Genomic DNA, 23662 nt, shown 5'->3' on the forward strand with positions numbered 1-23662 from the left:
TGTTTTGATCATAATGATGAAAAGAAGACTAAATGATATTTTCAAATTCATGACTCTTCTGCAGCTGGGAGGGTAAGGGACTGGAGGAGGTTGGCAAAGACAAGACAACAGGCACCGTACGGGTCAGAGTGTCCCAGAAGTACTACAGGCCAACTGAAGTGGTGAGTTCTCTCGCTCTATAAACTTGAGGGTCAACTTATAATGTCTTTCTTTTCAGGGCTGTCTCCATGACCCGTCCCTCCATCCCGGGACAGAAATTTATTTGTTGGCACAGAAAAAAATTCACTCTGTCCTTTAAAAAAATCTAAACATCATAACATGAAAATGTATTTTCCAAAATTTAACTATTAGAATTAACAACACTGGCTTTCAAGTTCCAATTGAATCAAATTTTGCCTTTTCCTTTCATCATGCAATGAGTAGGATGGACAAAAATTTCAAGGTGGAGACAGCCCCGCTTCTCTTATGTTTTTAGTTTATGTCATGACCTCAGATTGTACTGTGATAACATATACATGTGATGATGCTTTACCTACCAGGTGTTGCCAAATATCACAGCTGTTCAAGAGATGATGATATAGCCCACTCTTTCTTAGACTTAGTTGGTGGTCTCCTGTGCACTTTTAGGAAGAGGCCGTTCTAAAGAGACACTAATAAGAGTCATGTGCTTGTGGTTGGATGTTTACGTCCCATGTCCCACTGTTTACTGGTTAATATGAGGAAAAGTGGTGACTCACACTAACGCGATGTCACACACATGTCTGATCTATCACTGATGACTTTTGCAGATATCCTTGAAAAGACTGCCTTGCTTCTGTCAATCCCCTAGTCAGGAGACAACCACTTGTTTGCGCATCATACCTGTCAATGATGTCTGTCTTCGTGCCTTGTCAAATATATGATGATGCTGAAGTTGGTATTGGTGGCAAGGTGGTCTTGTGGTTCGGGTTGTTGACTTAGAATCTAAAGGTTCTAGGTTTGAATCCCTAACAGGCCCAAGTGTGGTGTCCTTGGAAAAGGTTACTTAACACTCTTAGTGAGGGGCATCCTGTTGAATGGGACGTAAAGCAGAGGTGCCATGTTTGAGCAGAGCCACGCCTCAAGCACGTTAAAGAACCCACACAGTCCTCAAAAAGAATAATCCAAGTCAGGAGACAACCACTTGTTTGCCCATCATACCTGTGTTTATCTGTCAATGACGTATGTCATCAATGATGATACTAAAGTTGGTATTGGTGGAAAGGTGGTCTTGTGGCTCTGGGTCTTGAATCCCTGACAGACCCAAGTGTGGTGTCCTTAAAAAAGGCACTTAACACCTATTTCCTCACTGACTCACTTGGTTAAAGGATCCTGTTGGATGGGACATAAAGCAGGAGGTCCCGTGTTTGAGGAGAGCCACGCCTCAAGTACGTTAAAGAACCCACCAGGTTCTTCTCGTTTGAGTGGATCAAACCTTACAGTCTGGTCTCCAAATTGACATCTTGAAAAGGTGAAAGTTGTGGGAAGTTTCAATAAATAGATAAATGAATAAAGTAACCATATGTGGAAAAAGCATCGCTCTTGCAGGTGGTCACCTTTGTTTAGGTCCAACAACTCTCCACAAACAAATGATCTGAAGATTTCCCACCAGTGCTTTCACTTTAAGTGTTTCAGCAGAAGTCTTCACATCATCCCTTGGGGACTCTTCTCCTCATTGGAGACAAATGAAGCTTGTCAATATTTAGATTTCCCTGTCAGTTTTGTTGAAAAGTGGTGATTTGTATCTAAACATTGAGCAGTTCCCTCCTTATCAGCACCAGGAGATGATGACTGACAGCCTGAGGTTGTGGAGTTTGCTGTTGTTTGTCAGAATTTACTTTCCTTTCATCTAGATAACATCTAGTTTGGTTTCATTCCATGAACCAAGAAGGAAAAAAGATTTGAATGTAATTTCTAAAATGTACAAATGTATTTTTTTCTGATTCTACATTGAGAAGGTTTCTGTGATGTAAAATTAGTCAAAAGCCACTCTCAAAACATTTTCCCCGAGCTTTCACCATCTAGAAGACCTCTGAAAAAACACATGTCTACTACAACCACAAAACCAACATTTAGTAAAAACGTTGGACAATTCATCAGTAACTGCCACCAAAGAAAAAGTGTACCCTTTTTGAAATTTTTTATTTTTATTAAAACAGTGTAACAATCATACAATCAAAAGTACAAACAGTTAGTGAAAGTAGATCACTTCAATGACCTTCGGAGATCTGTGTGTGCCCTTGTAGATGAAATTCTTTGAAACATGACTAGTGAATATCATTCTTCTGATGGAGTATCTCTCAATATGCCATTTCTTCTTTTTCATTGCCATATTCTTCTGCTGGTGTCTCTCCACATCTGTCCTTTCTTCTCTTCCCTGTCTTACCCCAAAAAAGTTTCTCATGCCCATCAGGGACCCGCAGCAGTCCCAGATGTTCCTCTCCATGGGAAATTCCTTCTGTTTATCTTGTCCTGTCTTGTCCCAGCCCAGACCAGGAAAGTGGTAGCTGCTGGATGTAAACACAGTAAATACCAGCCCCTCCCCATCACCAGTCACTGATCGTGATAAGGTCCACAGGTGCTTCCTTGGTGGATTGTTCAAGTTGTCACTGAAGAACTGAAGCCACCATTACAGATATCTCGTTCAATACGTATTTCAGACCCTTGAAGTACCTAGCGGCATACAGTGCAGCAAGTTTCCTTGCTGTTTCAGTAGCTATCCTCCGTTGCAGACTCCCTCCGTTTTTTCTATTTTTCAAGTCAGCGTTTTCTAAGATTCTATCATATTTCAAGTTACCGTTTTCTTATTAAATATCTATTCTTATTGAAGAGCGGCCTATTACTGGAACCGGAGTTCCTACCTAGCAGAATGAACTCTACTCTACTCTACTCTACTCTTATAGCTGTCCTCGGCCAGCAATATGAAAGAAAGATTTAATAAATAAACAAATAAAATAAATAGACGACCACCATGTAGATAAGAGGAGATCATCCCTGCCCCCCCCCCCCCTTCAGCTCCCATATTTGTATGTCTAGCACTAATTAGCACCAACAGGCCAATATCTCAAGTGTCTGTAACAACAGTAACCTGCTAGCATACATTTATTTGTCCACAGGGTTAGATAGCTTCTCCCGATCTGCACAAACAAGCAGAAGGCTTGTTACTTGGGTTGGAAGTGTCAGGCATTCTGATTGGACCAGCAGATAGATGTACTATGTAGGAACATACCAGACCTTTCGCGCGATGCGATGATAAGCCTTTTTGCCCGGGGAAGACCTGGTAGTAGGGATAGAGTTAGCACCCGGGCGCGCTTGGCAGCCGAACCCTGATATCTATCGCGCTAGAGATAATTAGTGGGCCGTGTGCTGTCTGTGGCGGCGGCGCGAGTTGCTTCCCCGGCCGAAGGATTAGCGCCAGGAGCGCGGTGGTCTGGCACCCAGGCTAGAACAACCCAGATAGCAGTGCAGAATTCTCTTGCACTGTCAGTCAGATAAAGTGCTTCAAGATGGTTGGTCAATGAAGAAAGATGCATTGAGAGCCTTGAAATTGATATCAAGTGACAAAACACAAGCCTCTTCTAGATAACAATTTAAGCACAGTCTACATTGACTAGTGCACTGTTTACCTGGATGTTTGTCGTGGAGAAAAAGATTATCATATTTGATGCTACAGGTCAATGAAGGAAGATGCATTGATAGCCTTAAAACTAATATGAAGCATTTTTCAGATAACAAAGTATATGTCTACATTGACTAGTTCAATGTTTAGCTACATGTTTTTTTGTGGACAAGAAGATCATCATGTATGAATGAAACAAAATCCCTCCCAAGTTTTGACATCTTTGATATGTGTCAGAATACCTTTCATTGGTTTGAAGATTGAAAGCCGGGTCTCCTGAGCCCCAGTGTTAGTGGGTCACACCTGGAGGAGGAAGCCAGGGACTTGCACAGACCTGACAAGACTAAGATCTCATTTCATTCGGATTACTCTGGAATTCAGACCTGTCTTTCTCATCAGCTAGGCAGGGAAATATGCGAGAAATATGCTGTTGCAAAACTAGGGTTGGGGGTATATGTGACATATGATCCCCTAGGGAATTTTAGCCATTTAAACCCTCTGAAACGCTATTTCACACGTTTTCGAAAGCAAATTTGATTAAATTAGAATTTGGAAACCCATCTTGATCATTTTTGTTGTTGAACCTGTCATTTAAAGGTTACCAAAATATATGTTTTCATGTCATGAAGTTCAAATTTTTTGGACGGATGGGATTAAATTTTTGTCAGTCGGAACAAACAAATTTCCAACCCAGGACGGAGTGACGGGTCCTGGAGACAGCCCTGAATTATTGGATCACATTCTTATCATGAAAATAAACTAGACAATAGAGGACCATACTCATGATTTGCTTTCAATTATCTGTAGGTACAGTTCGGGTAGATTGCTCGTATGGCACATTCAATGATTTATCCAGACCATGTCAATGATAAACTTTAAGGCTTTATTTAGTAACCAAGGGCAACTGCAGGAATATCAGAGACTTATGATTAAATTGAGGTAATCTCGTCATCAAGATGATATCATCATCAACTTGACATAAGCCCCGTGGGTCGCTGGGAAAATAGTAGAAATTGGTCAAAAAGAGTCAACTGTATGAAGGCTCTGGAGATAGGGTCCAATGTTGCAACTGCGGCTGCGAATGTTACCCTCCATGGCCAAAGTCCCCCGGCAAATGTTCTCCCTATAGCCGGCGCGGTTAGTCCGGTAGAGACTAAAGAAGTGAACTTTAATGCTCAACAATCGTACATGGTACAATGTATGGCATGAAATCAACAATCTAAAGATGACAGCTTGTTGAGTGCCCTTGCTTGTCTAGTGATGAATTTATGGTGTTGGTTTTGTTGATAACCCCTCACTGTGAATATGGGTTTTGACAGCAGGTTGGCCCAGACTTCAAGCTTCTTGTCCCATCCAAATGTTACAAGAGAACATGCTTATAGCTACCTTTTATGTAACTCATGTAAGTAGGTGATGGGTACCAAACAATGTTAAACTTTTATTTCTGGCAAAGCACTTCCCTTTCGTACAGTTGACAAACGGAGACCTGTATGTGATCAGAGCCTGTGGTTTTGCGCCAGGTGAAGGGAAAGTATGGGAGCCCTGGAAATAACTAGTATGACACTCTGACAAGTTAGGATCACAAGAGAACATGCTAAAGCTACCTTCTACGCAAGTAGGTGATGGGTACTAAGCAATGTTAAACTTTGATTTCTGGCAAAGCACTTCCCTTGCGAACAGTTGACAAACGCAGACCTGTATGTGATCAGAGCCTGTGGTTCTGTGCCCACCTGCAAGGGATCTATGGGGATTCCCTCAGAAGGTTTGCACCCAGCGTGAAAACAAAGCCAACCCCGGGGAGGGGGGCGGGCAGTCCCAGGCAGAGGTCAAGTCTGGTGTTCATCAGTAATTTGTAGTCTTTGCACCTGTGTGGTCCTCCAGGGGGACTGGGGTTTTATTTGTAAATCATCAAACAAGAAACAGCAGGGGGTAACATTACAGCTAGCACGGCTGTCTCCAGGATCCTAGCTTGAGTGTCACATACTCAGGGCTGTCTCCAGGACCCGTCCCTCCGTCCCGAGACGGAAATTTGCTTGTTGGGACGGAAAATGTTTTTACCCTGTCCGTTCCGAAATCTGAACTTTATGACATGAAGGTGATGAAGATGTATCTTCGTAAGCTTAAAATTATGAATTTATCAAGGCAAATTCAACACATTGGCTCCCAGACAATGAGTGGGACGGAAAAAAATTTAAAGCTCGAGACAGTCCTGTCCCATACTCTACCTTCACCAACGGGAGCCCTGGAACTAACTCGGATGACACTCGGGCTACCAGGACCCATCCTTAGCTTGGAAATTTGCTTGTGGGGAAAATTTTTAATCTCCAAGCAGATCTACAGTGGCAGGACAGTATCCAAGGGCCAAACAATATCCAGCAGGCGACAGGTAACAATATCCACAGTACAATATCCTACCATGGCCCTGCTTGGAGATAAGGTAACTTCGCCTGTGGGGGCATACAAAAATTTCACACCATCTGTCTCTGTGGTAGGACAAAAATCTTAACTTCACAATACACTTTTGCCACAATTCTGCCTTAGGATTCCTAGTGAAAAAAAACCTCCAATTCTGAATTGAAAGTTAAGAATTTCTTACGGCCCTCTTTCCACTAGACACGGAGCAACTGCACAGCGACCAAAATTGGATTTGTATGACACTTGATTTCAAGATGTAAAAGAGTGATTTAAAGGACAACACACAAAATGTAGGAAAAATCTGTCCTTTTTCTACATAATTCGTCAAGCTTAGTCTGTCAAATATTTGGTTGCTTGATGGTCGTCACAGCACGGTTTTAGCCTTAACTTTGTCCTCCCCATATTATTCCAATTAAACTACATTGTATACTTGTTCCCACACCTCACATGGAGTCCTCTGTAACTCGCTAAAGGTTAAAAGTGAAGGCTTGGTTAAGCTAAAGTGTAAATCTCATTCCATCTGGCAGGCTTAACTTGTGAGGTGGAATCAAACCTGACAGAAACCACCGGGATATCAGCACCCTTGGGCACCGGTGTATCATGTACTCAGGACTTATTAAACTCTACAAGATGGAAGTGTGCGATTTAGTAAAGCAGGTATCTCACTGGACTGACACTCGCAAAGAGGCGAAATCCGGTGCCAATTGAAATTGAGAATTTTCTAAATTTGATTAAAATTGATTTTTTTAAATTCACAAATGGCATAATTTTGCAAATGGGCACAAAATGGCGCAAAACAGTACTATAACTGCAAATCTTTATCTGATGAATCATAATCATTGTACTTTGGTTTTTAATCCAGTGGGATTTCCTGTGAAGTTATTTTATACAGCCAAAAATGAGAATATGACATTCTGGGCACTTCCATTTTGTTTGTAGAGGTAACGTATTTAAACCGTTCGTCGGAAAAAGGAGGTTTCCGTGGTGATGTAGATTCTCTGTTGAAACAATTCTGTAGTACAGAAGTCATACAAGGGAGAAATATTTGCGGCATCATGAAGTTGCAGTGGAGAGGTCTCTGTGAAAATGAAGCCACCGCGAAGGCAAATCTAATCGGCCCCAACACTTCTAAAGAATCTTACTTTATGTGATTGACAGCAGCTCCTCCCCAGTCTTAATTGACTCCCGAATTGCAATTAAATCTAAAGACAACATAATAGCTCTGATTTAAAGACAGGAAAGGAAATTTATAGAGCCCCTTCCCTCCCTATAATTGGTAAATTGACCAAGTTTCAGAGCAGGATTAGATGTTGTATATCCCTGGCACCCTGGGCCCACCTGCACATGGGGGAGATTTGTCTCAATTAAAGATGTTCTTAAAGAGGGTCTGCATGGGGGTATCCTGGCAATGTTTCATGGTTAATTTTGGAAGGTCAGACAATGTGTAGTAGTTAATACAGGAGGGTTGGCATCGTTAAACGGTGATTGAATTGTTCTAGCGTAACAGTTTTGGGAACAAGTTCATTGCACTGTTCCATTGTATTCATGGGTAGTCTGGCAAAACGTAACTAAACCCAACCGCTTTGTCTGTTTTAACTTTTGGGCATTCGACTACATGATACATGTAGGAACAATATGACAATAATGCCTAACTATGAATTCAGGACAACAAGTAACATGCTACATAGTATTGAAACAAATAATTATGCTTAACGTTGAATTAGAGCGAGCTGGCTACGATTAACGAAACTTGAATTGAAATGGTACGCTATGCGTCAGGGAAAAAAGGCATGCAGACCCTCGTTAAAACCAGACAGGTTGTCTTGCATGTGGAGTAATTGCACCATTGTGCAGTTTGTGTGGCTGATCATCTGAGCTTGATGAAGTTTGAAAGTTGGCTTGACCCTGTGTCAGAGGGTTGGAACAATTGAATTGGTGGCAGGTTGGAGAAGTCAACTACTGTTCCCTGACGTTCTACTCAACCACTCTCACAGACTGTGAGTTCTAGTAAGCATTATAAGAATAGACGAAGAAGGAATTTTCATAGGTGGGAAAATGAAGATAAAAGGTTGGATCAGGGATATGAAGAAAAATTGCATTAGGAAATTGGACGTTCTGCATGTATTTCAGACACAGAAGGAAAACTTTTCACCAAGAAGATGATTTTGAATACAGGTTTTTCTTCGCAATGGTTTGTTTTGTTTTGTTTTGTTCAGCCAAAGCTAGCTTAAGAAACATTTTGCACTGTATGTCTAGCCTTTTTTTTTATTTGAAGATGGCAATCTGTTTATAACATACTCAACAGAGCAGTCATGTTTTGCTATTCTTTTTCCAAATCTTCGTTGGATACAACTGTGAACTAAATACACCCCCAAACACTCCATGTTCTGGGCCCTAACGCGAAATGAAATCCCTGCAAACTTAAAGCATTTACAGCACTCGCAATTAGCCTTTGGGCATGAACTTGCAAATAACCTTTTATTGTTAATCAACTGTGCCAAATCTTAGTCTCCAACTCAGCCATTTCATTGAGCCAACTCTAACCTCTCAACCATCCAAGTGAAGAGTTACTAATCCTGACAGAGCCCATGGTGTTGAACCACATGTTCTAGGCTCACAAGGCTTTACAGTCTGAGAGGGGGGATTCCTTCTCGCAATTATCACGTCCTGTAGGACTTTACTCCCATTATTCCACCGACCTTGACACCACACTTCCACATGTTACAGGACTGAAGAACATATTACATGTGTTTGACCTTCGGGATTGATGTCCTTCGTGGAGGTCGCTGTATGAGGTTAACACATTTTATCTTTTTATCTGAGAAAAATATCAAAACAGAAGTGAGGTTTGTCAAGTATTTGTATGTTTGGTATGATCAGACAAAACCCAAAATTCACCTCCTGTTTGATTATGTTTCTTTGTTTTGCATAACCATTAAACTGCCTTTAGGCGTAATACACCAGTTTTGTACAGTAAGTACATGTACAAGCTGCGTAAGATCCACTCACTGGGATCGACCCCTTCTCTTTTCCATAAGTGTGGTAGGTTCTTTAACATGCTCGAGACATGACTCTTATCAAACAGGATGTCCCTAACCAAAGCCAGGTACTCATTTTCAGTCGAGTGAGGAAATAGGTAAAAAAAGTGCCTTTCCTAACCCACAACACTGCAACCTGCTAGGGATCAGCATTAATGAGTTGATTTCCATGAAAGGTGAGGTGAAGAGAAGGTAGGATCAGTGACACTTGTGGAACTAAGCGGTGAGACTGAGCAGTGTTTCCGGGTGGTCCCTACTGCTTCATTGTTCTTCAGGGACCCGCTTTTGTCCACATGCATTTGTGTCCTGATCCTGGAAAATCTCCGCATATCCCAGGATGCACCTGCAGCAGTGATGCATCTGATGCAGATGGACATCAGACACTGTTTTTGTTGGCTTCATATTTTTCACCAAATCGTATATAAAGGGATGAAATAAATGTATACTTCTTTTTTGTTAGAATCTAGGATTTCAGAATATGTATCTACAGTTTGAGAAGACCATAGTAAAATCCTAACACTTCTGTATCTGTTCCCATAATAGATGACACCTCTTTTTTTGGCAGATTGCCACTGGTAGATGACATTTTACAGTACATGTGCAACATAGCAAGGGGTTTTGGGGTGATGTATTCTTTTGTGCTGCAAAGATCTGAACATGATCCAGCTATAGATGCCTCTTCTCCCTGTATAATGTCCTTGAGAGATCATATGATCATACTGATGTATGGACAAGACAATTGTCAGGTGATGATGTCGGTGCAACTTTTTGGTTAGGTCTATTGCATATTTGCTAAATATTCTCTTATGTCATTTTGCGCCTATTTCACATCTTTCTTGTTCAAATAATTTGTGCTTACTGTGATGTCATTATTCCTATTAAAACTAACATGTAGGGCCATCTTCTGGAAAATCAAGTTAAAAGACTAGCTGTTCTATAGACAGCTTTATACAGTATTTCCCCATACTGAGGAGTTTTAATGTAATTACAGCACTACGGATCACCTCTAAATGTAACAAACACATGTTTCCATCCTAAGAAAACATCAGGGTATAACAAATCTATCCAGGCAAGTTGTACTTGCATTGACGGTCTGACAGGCTAGGGTTAAGATATCAAAGGTAAGACCTTGGAGCGGGGGCATTTTGGCAGAGCACATAAGTCCCTACATGTTTATGTTTCCACCTGTTTGGCTTGTAACCCTTGTTAGATGGTATCTCTCCAACCACATACCTGAAACCATTAGCCCTCATTAGCAGCACAAAAACAACAAGAACCCCCACTTCCAGCGAAGCTTCGTTGCCATGGCAACAAAGGTGCCGCTTCGTCGGCCCGATATTGTCCGGTCAAAGCGCCCAGGATTTTTGGGATTTGAAATTGATCCTTAGAACTTTTTTCATCGAAAGGTGAAAAGAAATTGAACAAAGGCACAGTGTTGTTTTGGTTAAATTTGATATGAATTTGAATTCTAGACTATGGCACAAGATCAGGTGCCTGAAAGAATGAAGGACCTTTATTGTAAGTTTATGCTCTTACAAGTCACCTTGATTTTGTCTCCTTTCTTTAAGTTGACATACCAGACTGATTAACATTTCAATCAATGAACTTTGAACTTTTGATTGTATTGATGGATGGAAAAACTGTAACGACTTGGAAAACAACGACTTCCTTCACCTATTAGCATTTTAGGGTTGTTTTATATCCTGAATGTTACAAGTGATCTTTTTTTGTCAAAATCAAACTTGACCTTCATTTCTCTGACCCCTACCTACCTACCAAATGTCATAAAGATCCATCAACAGCTTCTCGAATTTCTGTCCACAAACAAATAGACAGACAGACACACAGACAAATAGCAACAAAAACATAACCTTCTTGGCAAAGGTAATTAAGTAGGCAAATTCAAGAACAAAATGATCAGATACTAGTAGGCACAGCTTAAACATCTTATCATCAAAAACTTGGTTTGTTCAAACTGAGAGGATAAAAAAGGGAAGCAAATACCCTCTGGTAATCGTGAAAAGTCTTTTTTTCCGCAGGGATAACTTAACATCCGATGTGTTTGATAAATTGAAGAAACGTATTGAATTGATGGGTCTATCCCCACTATTGTTCCTTGTAAACCTTGCTAACACCTGACCATTGTTCAGGTATCAGGCTGCAAACTCTTCATTTCCATGTAAAGCCCCTGCCCCTTCCTCACTAGTCTCCCTCGCTACACCTCAGGCACTTCTCATGCATTTTGATGAACACTCTCATTAACATAACAATGTGATAACACCACTGGATCACTGTTGTTAATGAGAGGGGTGGGAGATATTTAAGGTTGCCCTCCCTCCCTCCAACTCCACCAAACCTGTTCAGGGTTGCAAGGTGGTCTTGTGGTGAGGGTTTTCGACTGATGGTTCAGGGTTCGATTCCCTGGCAGGCTCCAATGTTGTGCCTTTTTAGTTTATGCCTATTCCTTCACTGGAGTCAGGTGAAAATGAGTACCTAGTTTTGGTTAGGGATGTCCTCTTGGATATGACTTCCAGCATGCTACAGATCCTACCACACTTGACATCTTGAAAAGGTGATAGTCACCTGTTATGTCAATCCTTCCACAAATGTGGTAAAACTCAATAAATAGTGTGTAATCAGGCTTCCAATCTGCAGTTTCATATTTCGTTGTTTTCACCATATAATCACATCATATTAATGAACATTAAAAGTAGAAATTGTAGCTACATTTCATTACTTGATTGGCTAGATTTAAAGTATTTTTACAATGTTAGTTTAGTTTTCAGAACTTTTTCTGTCAATTTAGATTGGTTAAAAATGTCATTCGTAGCTTGCAGAGTTTCAATACGTACATGTCTTTCATAACGGCAAAATTTGCTCTTTAAGTGAAGTTTCCTTTCTGTACTTAAAAAAATGTTCAAATTAGTGCCACACTCTACTTCACTATGAAACGGAAACATTACACAATAACATTTGTGTTTAAAACATTCGCAGCTTTACTTGGCTTATCTAGGCACCCAGAAATTCATGAGAGGCGCTATCCCTCTTTTAGGTTATTCAAACGGGGGGATATCAAGTTAGTCGGCCGTGTCTGGCGCATTGTTGTCCCGCAATTTCGCAGTTACCACCCAGAGAGACATCATGTTCAAACTGCGATGAGAGACCTATGTAGAAAGCACATATGAGACCATTTTTGGAAGGGACACCTTTTTTTAATGTTAAATGTACTAATAAAATTTATAGATCTATTGAGAAAATGATTTTTTCAAGGATTATTTCTAATGTCAAATTCCTAATGCTTTCACAAACCCCTAGGCTAATGTACAAAATGTTTCATTCCGTAGTTGTGTTTTCCGTGACTCACTCAATCTTAGCCTTCAGCTGCAAAGGATTTGGCGTAAGCTCCTTCCAAAAAGTGTGGCACAGTCCAGGATATGGATATCATGGCAGCACCTAATCATCTTGAGACGGTAACAATTGGGTCACACACCTGCAGAATTACAGTGGCTGATAACAAACACTAGACTTGATTGGAACCCAACCGCTGATAGACATCTGACATCGGTTTTTCACAGTGTAACCAAGATATCACCTTATCTTTGGATTACAAGACTGCAGAGGCTTATAACTCCATATTGTAGTCTTCCTTCTGAAGTTTGGTGCCCCTGCAGTACCGTGATGGCGGCTTGCTTTGCTAGGGGGCGCTGCTGCTACATCTCATTACTTTGCACAATCCAGCTTTCCCACCCAGCTCACACCTCCATTAAGTGTCCTTATCCCCCTATTCTCTCGAGATGACAAGGTACGACTTCCTATTGACCCCGCAACAACCTTTAAACACCGACTTCCTTGCCTTGGGGCAGGGGGGATGGAGCAAGTGAACATTTACAAAGGGTGTGTTTAACCACTAGGGGGTAAAGTGCTTGCGGCTTGTTGTGGGAAAAAGTTAGCACCAGGTATTCGTACGATGTGCCAGATTTTTTTTAAACCATAGACATTCTTCAGAAAAAGTCACCGCTGCTAAAAAGATGTGTCAATGTCTGCGTACTACTAAAAATCCTGTATTATACTCGTCTGCCTTTTTTCAAGGGTATAATTTCATTGTTTATTCGCCATCAGTGTCTTATAAGACAGTCCCTGCTAGGGTTATCAATTGTGTGGATGTTCACACTAGTGTCTATGAATGGAATTATACCAGGAATTCAATACAGCTGAAGTAATGCTTAGAAATTGAATAAAATGTTTTTTTCTACATCCACTTTGGATCTATCCCAATGTTTAAATAGTTAATAAAAAAAGCCTGCCACACCAAATACTGTAGTACACTTAAGCCATGTAAAAGCAGAATTCATCTTGGTACCACTTTACCAATTATCAAATAAAGCTACTTAAAGAAAAAATGACTTCTCACTGGTCTGATTATGAAGACCACTTAATAGTCAAAATAAAATTGTAGTCAACAATCGTACAGTTTGCTATGAAATGTTTATCCGACAGTTTTGTCACATACTTCCAGGCCTATATTGAAAATCAAAAGTCTGAGCCATCATTGGTCCAACTAACATCGATACATACGTACTTGCTGGTCTATTTTGTTTTTTTGTTGATTGTACCCGGTCAATACCTTCTAGGGGGTTAATGCACCAATGAAACGACAAACAGAATTGTACAGGTCGCACATGGAACGGATGGTTCCTGTCAAAGGATTCCTTTCGCTGTGAAGTGCGTAAAACCAGCAGATAATTTGTCATGTCTGTGACATAAAAGAAGTGAGGAGTAGAGACAAGAAATGCGTTTTTCTCTGTCGGAAGTGGGATGGAGACTGCATCTGTTAGGGAGGAATTGTGCCACACTTGCTGCTCATTCAAGACACAGAACAATAGAAATGTGTCCGTTTCACAAATAATTGTTAAGTGCCAACTGCATAAAATGTTACACGAGATGCATCGCATGCTTGTGTTTGGTACACTGACAAACTGAAGACTTGTTACAAAACACGTCTATCCAAGCAAGACAAGCATGTATTTAATTTGTTGACGTTTTGGCGTCAAAAGACGTTTGAATACGTCAAAAATGTCCCGTCTTCCATGCAAGAGTAGAAGCAAAGGCTGCTGCAGTTTAGACGCCTGACAGAGCAGAACTGGTCGGGGTATAATTTGTTGATGTTGCTTGGTAAGAATCAAGAAAACATGTCCCAAGTGTGTTACTCTCTCCTAAATAAATACTGGAAACAGTGGCACAGGCAGCCACGTCTACAGTCGAGAAATCATCCATGGCTTCACGGATCACCAGTACGCATTGAGTGACGGATATCTTTGTTGTGAACCATGGCTTTGTTTTGAGGGAACAACGGGCGCGGATCCGTCGCCGCGCCGTTGGGGTCCGACCTTGTCGACAAGTTTTGAAAGTAACGGGAGATAGAGTAACAGTTGGGGAATATTACCCGTCCTTTTGGGTGGCCAGGTGCTTTTGCACGATGAGGTCATGAGACCCAACGATTGCCTCTACTTACTGAAATTGTACGCAGTACGTGGTAAAATATGCAGTCGCAGAAGGGCATAGGCCCGTAGGTGGGGAACGTTCTACTAACATAACTGATTGTCCTGTTTTGTTGGGTAAATCCGTGCGACATGTTCCGTACGGGATACTAATACACACCAGGACAGACCTCGGCTCCCGTCCATGTTTTCTTTCCCTGCCCATTCAATATTTGCGTACAATATTGCCCCCTTGTGACCCCCTTGTCGCCCGTTGTATCGCCTCCTAAGTGATACTGGGGACGGGTGGAACGCGATCGCGTTGATTCCGTGCTTTGCCGACAGCGCGGACAATAGTGTCAGGTGTAGCCGGGATAGGTACCATTTATCTTCATTTGGTTCCCTTGTCTCACCTGTACATTCATGCGCCCGGCCATTCATCGCCGATGTAAGTGCGGGCCGTCGTATGAATACCTCTTAGCAGATAGGATTCCAGGTGCTATTACTTCCCCTGGGGAACAGGATTTTATTTGTTCTCCTGGCATGCAGGATGCTTTTCAAAGACGAAAATATCAAGTTCTCTCTTCACTCCATGAAAAGGTTCTCCCCTCAATTTGAGAAGAAGAATGCCCCACCCTGCCCCGAGTACCCCGTCAAAGTCAAAGGGGAAGCGATCAAAACCTAACCTCGGCGATCGCTGGTAGGATCACTCCCCACCTGTTGTATTTACCTGTACTGACCAGGTGTTTACCTTACCTGAAGTACCTGTTTGGTTTGCAATCGCACCTGTTTGGTTATGCGACCGCTCTGTAAAGTTTGCTACACCCTCCTCAGGTTGGGCAAGTTTTCCCAAGCGGGCACCGACAACTAAACCTGTGTTGAGAGAAAACAGGGGAAGGTGTTCACACTTGTTACATGTACACAACTCAACTCCTTGTCTCCTAAACAGTTACAAGCCCGCCGGGTTAAGTCGGAGGGGAGGGCCCTTTCCTCACCCTCCCTCGATCCGTTTTCACGCGTTCGTGCGGCATCCCCACATGCTTGAGCAGTCGGATTGTTTGAGTTAGACCCTAGTTGTAACCCAGGCCAGAATGGAGACATTGCGTGTTTACAATCTAAGACACTAGAGTGAAGAATTAGAACAAGTTTTCTTAGCCGGTAACCAGTGCTAAACAAACTGTTTTGAAGGTAAAAGATTGAAGTGAAACACAAAAGAACAAATCCAGAATCATCAAATAATAGAGAGTGTAACACTGAGAACATTGACTATCTTTGACATGCATTAAAATGATAATACAGTTTATTTCTTATGTTCATAGTTTCTTTTTTAGTCATTGCTTTTTAGATAAGACTTACCAGGTACGATCTTATGCCTTGTGAGATTCACATGCCAGCCATTAGATGGCACTCCATTACATGGCACTAGAACTATTTTGATAAGGCGACACCAAGAAAATAAATTGTTGTGGCCTAATCATGGCCATACAGCAAAAATGCAAGGATAAGTTAAACTGACAAAGGAGAATGATTGTGCGCCCCCCTCCTCCCATACCTTGTCAGGATATGATTAGACAGCACTCCCACTGTGAGGTTGTTTCAAGAAGTCAACCACAACAAGGTGGGCTTAAGGAGGGATTTCCTATTAGACAATTAGGAAAACAATTGGATAAGTGTCAAAGCTATTTCATGCACAATGGTGGCTTTTAACCTAATGAGGTGGTCAGATGAAGATAAGGCATTAAAGTTACTGTATAAAACTGTGGACCAGTATGAAATATACGTTCAGTAGTCTCCAGCTTTAAATTTTTTCCGTCCCACTCATTGTTTGAGTGCCTTTTTTTAAATATCCATTGTTGAATCTGTCATTTTAAGCTTAAAAAAGTACATTTTCATCAATTTTATCTCATGAAATTAATATTTTTTGGACGGACAGGATTGAATTTTTTCCGTCCAAACAAGCAAATTTCTGTCCTGGGACCAGCTGGGACGGAAGGACGGGTCCTGGAGACAGCCCTGTATATGTTATATTATAACTAGAAATTAAGAGACCAGACATGGTATCACAGCCAACAAGTCTTTTAATAGTTTTATTCCTGTATTCAAGGAATGCACAAAGGGACTTGCGTGTGGTAGCTGGCCTAATTTCATTAACTACCAAGTTGGCAACAACACTAATGGCTACCTCACTTCTACATCCACCATCATAGAGATTTAGATAAAACAAACAAAGAAACAAACCTCTACAAGTTAAATCAAGGCTACACTAGTGTCACTTTTACAAGTACAACGTACAATCAAGGCTACTATGACATATTTTCCGTATTTTGACCATGATCTCCAAAGGGGAACAAAGAATCAATGCGCACATAGATGTCATCGACCCATGAATTTTACTTACCTTGGCCTAAGATACTATGCTAGAGAAGAACAAGTTAACCATTGATAGACAAACTGAGGAAGATAGCTCGCTATAGACCTCTGACATGACAAATCTGAACCTATACTGTGTGTCTTAATTCCCATTTCTCACCACCTCTCTATCTATCCAATGTCTTCTGCTTTTCTCAAAAACATCTCTTCAGTAAAACCAACATTTTCTTTTGTTCAGGATTATGAACCTGTATGTAGAGGTAATAGAGTCCAGGCCAGAGTCAAGGATTAGCAATGTGTGTGGAATGCTGGGACTTATGGCGAGGTATCTCTGAGTGACACAAACGTCTGGAAAAAAATTGATTTTTGTGGAAAATTGTAGGAAGATTGAGCTGTTTGTTGGGCCATTAAGTGAGAATATGGCAATGACAGCTGATGAAGCAAAATTTGACAGAAAAAGTATCATTTGTTGTCTGTGGTCAGGGATACAAGGAAAAATCAATGTGCACTAGTGTAGGAAGGAAGAAAAAGAAATAGTAATTCCTTCAAGTACCTGTTTATAATATCAACCCAGAATTGAGATGTTCTAAAAAGTCATTTCTCCTTAGAAATATTGTAGAGTGGAACTTGTTCCCACTAGGAGCATCCTCACATTAGAGGGCTTGCAGCTAGAAGTACAAAGGTTAGATGTGACAAACAACCAGTATTAACTACTAGTAGCTGCTGCTGTGCTCCAGGCCTGTGAAGCTGATGTGTTGCAGCGAAGGCCAGTTATTCTGGCTATACAGATACAGAGGAAGTGTTCCTTTTACCATTCGTTCTACGGAGTGTACCGCACTGTACAGTGCCCGATTCTGTCATGTGTCAGAAATGTGGGGACGGACCTAACACAGCGAGGGTAAACAACCGGGCAGATCTCTGCCACATTTTCAGCGGGTACATCAATATTTGTGTCTCCGCCCTGCATCTCAGCTCTAATTTGATGTTTCGTGTCTTCTGTTTGAGAGACGGCGGATTAAAATGCCAAGAAAAGTGCTACAAGTATGGTAGGGATCGTGATGTGTTATTTTCCACGCACCAAACTATTAAGAATGTTTGACATATCAGTCTGCAAAAATGACATTTGTTTTCATTCTGCTACACAACTTGCAGGGCTAACCCTTTCTAACAGCCACCATCAGACCACAGCCAATCCAATAGATAAATGAAAAAATACTATGATCAATTTTTCCTTGCAAATATTTCAGTACACTGGGAGACGATAATAAAAATATTCAGTATGTGCTGAGCTGTAAAATATGCAGTCCTGTCAAAGGGAATCATCCGTAACTGTCACCATTTTTGACACATCCAGAGTAGTAGAACAAGTGTCCCTCCTCTTGTGGAGAGATCGGCCATCTGTGCAAGTCATGATCACTTGTCATCATGATGGTCCCCAAAATAACCCCAGAGTGTCCAGTCCAACAGACAACTGGCCCACCCACACTTCGCCATTAGGCCACAGCAAGAATGTTTTATGGATGACATCACCTGCAGACTCCAAGTCTAATGCAACAGCACACAAAAAAAGAGTTGCCTTGATGTTCAAAATAGAGACCATAAACATTGTAACAAGAATGGTAGCAACAAAACATGGTCACAGTCAACAAGTCTTTTACTCCTGTATTGATTTTTAAAGAAAAGCACAAGGGGCACTAGTGTGGTAGCCTAGACTACCACATGACATTTTTTCCCATTTCAGCATATTTTCTTCATGTGGACCATCTCTGACTGGGGGGGAACAGAATTTCTTGTGTTTTCTTTTTAAATCAGACAAAAATCAATGCATGCATAGACGTCATCCATAAAATTTACTTCCTGTGACTAGTACACCCAAGAGCTGAAAATCGGTTGTTACAAATGTCGTCCCTCCAAAGTCAAGATGCTTAGAAATTATTTATTTTTCCAAGTAAAATGTTTCTCTTCTATTTGTGTGGCTCTTTGGAAAATTCAATCTCGACACATGGCTTGAATTAGAATTGATCACTTTTCAAAATACATGCAGTATGCATTACTTAGCGTAGATTGTGGTGTTAGGATCTCTGTCCATATTTCAAATTAAGTCTATTGAAAATGTTTTTCCCTGCACAGAAGCACCTGCTGATGCCACCTGCTGTTACAGACACACAGTGTTTGCTTATGCTAATGCACGTTACCTTTCCCAGTCATTGAGTTTTTGTGGTGTTCATTTATAAGGCAAGGCACAGGCTGAGGAGACAATTGTTTGCACAAGCGCACACTTCTGTCACAAGACAGGTAGCTTCTTTTGGTGCCATCCTTGTTCGGTGTTACCCCTAGCTGTGTGGCATGTGTTGTAGGAACCCCACTGTCTCACTGCATACAAGAGGGTCTTTTTTCTGCTTTTGCACTTCCATTTTACATGTCACAACCTTTGTTTCTGGGTATTTGTGACTTAATCATGCCCCAGCACTCTGTATTTTCCTTTCAAAGCCTACCAATTCTTTTTGTACCGCACACTGATTTGGTTTTCAGGACAAGTAGAGCTTTTTGCAAAGTTCAACTGGAAATAAAACAACTTTATAACGTGTTCTAAGGCTAAAACAACCACTTACACTTGGTGTCAGGGGGAAAAAACGAAGGTTCGATTTTTAATGGTAAAGTGCGTTATATATGCTGCTCCAGAAGGAAGCCAGTAGACATGTAGGATGTGTAAGAAAAGTGCAATAAATGTCAAGTTAGTGAATAAAGAATTTTCACCCCTCAACTCCCACCCCACTCTGTGACTGACAGCTGATACTTGTACCATCTGTGTCCCTGTCATCTCCCTATCCACCCGCACACCTGGTTTCCACGGCAACGGACTTCTTCCAAACATTTGACCGCAGTCTGTCTGCACTTTCGCTGACATGTGAGGCCCGGAGGTCACTTCTCTCCACCGCTGACGCTGTTGTCGTGGAGACACGGGGATTGTTATTGAAGATGAGTGGACAATGTTTGGAGACCAAACTGTGACAGACTTGCTCAAACAGTTGTTGTAGGAGGTGGAGGGGTACAGCTCGTTTCGTCGGCAGGAACAACATCTGCAGTTGTGTCTCAAAACATTCCTTAAGAAACAAGGAAGTACAAGTGTCCGATTGTGTATACTCCAACTGTCCAACACCTTCCTGTAGCGGTATATATTTTCCAATATGGGGCTGTCAGGGAGGACAGAGTTGATACTGTAGATGGTTCAGGTCACGAGAGGTCAAGAAGATGACCCAAATCTGCTATATCACTAAAATGGGAGACAAGGATTGTTTATCCCCCATATAGAGTCTGTCTGAGATGTGTTTCCCTTCACATTTTAGATGTCATACCAAATGTGTGTCTATAAATAAATAAAAGATCACTTTTAAAATTTTCTAAAATTCTATTCTCTTTTCGTAGGTGTCTTTGATACCCTCTTGATCTATCAAACCTTTGGACTATAAATCTACATTGACATTTGTTTTATCACCCAGGGTTCCACTGGACATATGTGATTATTGTGTCTGGAGAATGAGATACATTCATTGGATGTTTATTTGTAGGATGACAATTGATAAGTGTGCTTTGTAGGCTAGGTCACGTTGAGTGGGAGGGTGGGGCAGTTATAAAAAAAATGGGGTCCCAAGGTCGCCGTTTATTGCCCCGGAGTTTATAGAACTTTTGCACGCTGCTGTTTTATAAAGCGTGGATCGGATATTGAGTTTCGGTCCCTGGTACATGCACGGCACATTCCCTGCATGCTGACACCGCTTTTATTACAGGGGGAATCTATTGCAGGCCAGAGAACTTCAGCATGGTGCAATCAGGGGTCACTTATCATGTTTCTCCCACCCTGGCTCCATACTGTAAATGCATTTAAGTTTGTGATGATTTCATTTCGTATTAGGACCTGGCTTGGTACTGTAAATGCATCGAAGTCTTCACTTTTCGGTGATTTGATTTGGTAGTTGGGAGAGTGTTGGCGGCGGTTTTCAATTCGCAGTTGAAACAAGGTGGTAGGGGGGTAGAGTACAGAACTAGCATTTTTGCAGCGGCCACCGTGAAAACTGCACACATTAAACCACTGCAAAAGTAAATGCATTAACAGTATTTCTGGCATCAAGCCTGCAATGTGCTTCTTCTGTTATCCTTACTAGTTGCCTCTTCCTCTTCCATAAATCTTTCTGTTTTTTTCATTTCTCATTCTTTCCATTCCTCCTGGTATGTTTTTTAGGTTCATGAATCCAAATTATTTCAAATATCAAAATCTCTATGTATTAATTCATTTCTGATTCAGAAGTTGTCTGTTCCTCTTTCATAGACGTCTCTATATTTTCATTTCTCATTCTTTCGATTCTTCACTGTATGTTTTATCTTTCTTTAAGAATTTGAATGATTTGAAATATCAAAATCCCTATATTTCATTTCTGATTCTTTCCATTCTTCCCAGCATTTTGTGCAGTCTGCAGTGGATATGACTATGAATTCAAACTATTTCAAACATCGCACAGTCCACCCTTCAATGAAGAATATACATTCTTCGTTTCATACTAACATCATTTCGGGACTCTATCTTGTGAAAGCTTCACTTATCAAACCGCTGTGTTAAATCGCAAAGTGGTAGCCCCGGCAGGATTACGTGTAATTCGGACCACTTCCTTGCTCAGCATATACAGATGCCTGGACGGCTCATAATGGATGATTGCCATACTTTACAGCAAGAATAATGCGGCTCAGATATAAATAAACAGATCCAGTGGCAGGGGGACCACCTTCTATTTCACTCAGATAGGCAGTTGACAGCTGCTGACGGACACCAAAGGGGATCTCGGGTTACTTCGTAGAAAGTCTTTTTATATTATGTCATAAACTTTATGTTATTATCAAGAACATAACTTTCTTAGCTTTGTATAGCTAGTGTTGTTGAAGAGTATATCTCCCATATTTAAGGATACCAAGGATGTTACATTGATGATAAGGTTTTTGCCCCATATTAAATGTTTTCCTTTAATTTCATACCAATTGTCCAACTTATAGATGGTATATTACCAGTGCCATGTCAAGACAATGGCAGGAAAAAAACAAGGAATCCAGGTTTAATTTCCTTCCAAATTCCCATTCTTTTCACCAGATGTAATCAAAGTTTGCAAATAAAGCCATTCGTCATCCCCAGCCACTACACTAGGTCAGATGCAGAACCCATCAAACAAAAAATAGACTATTCCGTGCCCGTCATGGCCTGACCTAACCCTTGACCCTTACATCTGTTCATCCCGAGATATTCAAAATATTACACCACGTCTGTTTCTTCTCCAAACATCGGGCGTGTTTACAGATATTCTAGCATTGTTTATGATATCATAACCTGCTATTTGGTGTGATATCAGTGCTGGCGGTACACTTAACACTGTATGTGACACGTATAGTCCGACTGGAATGTTTTGCGTGATTGACTAGGCTCTGAAGGCAGTTATAAAAATGTGACGTTGTCACGTTGGTGGTCTGACAACATGTTTTCTCTGTGAGAGTGATGTCTGGGGCAATGGTGCTATGGGCCAAGGGTGTGTCTAGCAATGTTACTGTGTGTGTGGCTATGTAGAGAGGAAAGGAAGAAAAAGGGATCTTGAACCAGTTCAGCTCAATGAACAGTTTGGCTAATCTTCCACTGGTTGTGGTGTGGTGTTGGTGTTACAGTTAAGGTTTTTGGCCCAGAGGTCCTGGGTTCAAATCCCCTGACATGCCACTGATGTTGTGACCTTAGGAAAGGCACTTGACACGACTTTCCTCACTCAACCCAGGTTTCAATACCTGACTTCGTTTGAAGAGGTAAAAGGCAGTGGAAGGAAATGGATGGGCTCCGGACCAGACCTTCTGCTGCAGTACCATAGAAAGCTGCTAGGAGGTCCATAATTGACCTTGTGCTTTGTTTTGCCAACACCTACCTACCCACCTACCAAATATCATACAGATCCATCCGCAACATGTGAAGTCATGCTGTCCACAAACACACCCAAACAACCACAAATAGCACCAAAAACATAACCTTCATGGTGAAGGTAATAACAGTTACTGTCACCAAGGACATTACATAGAAATATATAATGTCCTTGCTGTCACAGAGACTAGGCTGCTGTACACAGTAGCTAATCTTCCTTCAATATTAAAGGGCTACCCATCATGCAGCAGTGATCCCACCGCTGCCACCAGTGTAACATGGAGCTGTTGCTTTGCAGTACTGTAGAGCTTGAAACTTTTGCATTGGTTTAATTTTCGTGATGACCTCTCCACTACGAATCCATGACACAGCGAATATATATTTCCAATGTACTACTATACTACAGAATTGTTTCAATGGGGAAGTTTAGACTCGGCTAAAACCTCATTTTCCCTCCTGCCACAAAATAAAACCACTGCAAAAGTACATGCATTTACAGTAACTTCTGACTGAAGATGTTCCACTCCTTACAACTTCCCTGTTTGTATTGTAATGAGATTTCCTATGTCTTTTGCCTGCAGGACTTCCTTCAAGGAGACAGCACCAAGGCTAAGAAGATACTGGGATGGGAGCCATCAGTGTCCTTCGAAGTATGTAGAAGTTTCCCTTGTTGTCATCTATCTTGACTTTCAGGTACATGTATCATACCTTTTATAGAGGATTCAATGTTGTAGCAATCTGTTCTTACTTATCTTTACCTTACCTACAAACCATAATTTTTTTT

General features: G+C 41.2%; 1 protein-coding gene across 2 annotated transcripts in view; it reads left to right on the forward strand.

The window, feature by feature from the left end:
- LOC136438757 (GDP-mannose 4,6 dehydratase-like) overlaps window positions 1-23662 on the forward strand; it is a 51306-nt gene that overhangs the window by 24768 nt on the left and 2876 nt on the right. For both annotated transcript variants that reach the window (XM_066433676.1, XM_066433677.1), the window contains exons 10-11: window positions 65-161; window positions 23460-23528. In XM_066433676.1, the coding sequence (XP_066289773.1) occupies window positions 65-161; window positions 23460-23528 (166 nt within the window). The remainder of the gene's footprint in view (window positions 1-64; window positions 162-23459; window positions 23529-23662) is intronic.

This window comes from Branchiostoma lanceolatum, chromosome 7, assembly GCF_035083965.1.
Source record: "Branchiostoma lanceolatum isolate klBraLanc5 chromosome 7, klBraLanc5.hap2, whole genome shotgun sequence".
NCBI lineage: Eukaryota > Metazoa > Chordata > Leptocardii > Amphioxiformes > Branchiostomatidae > Branchiostoma > Branchiostoma lanceolatum.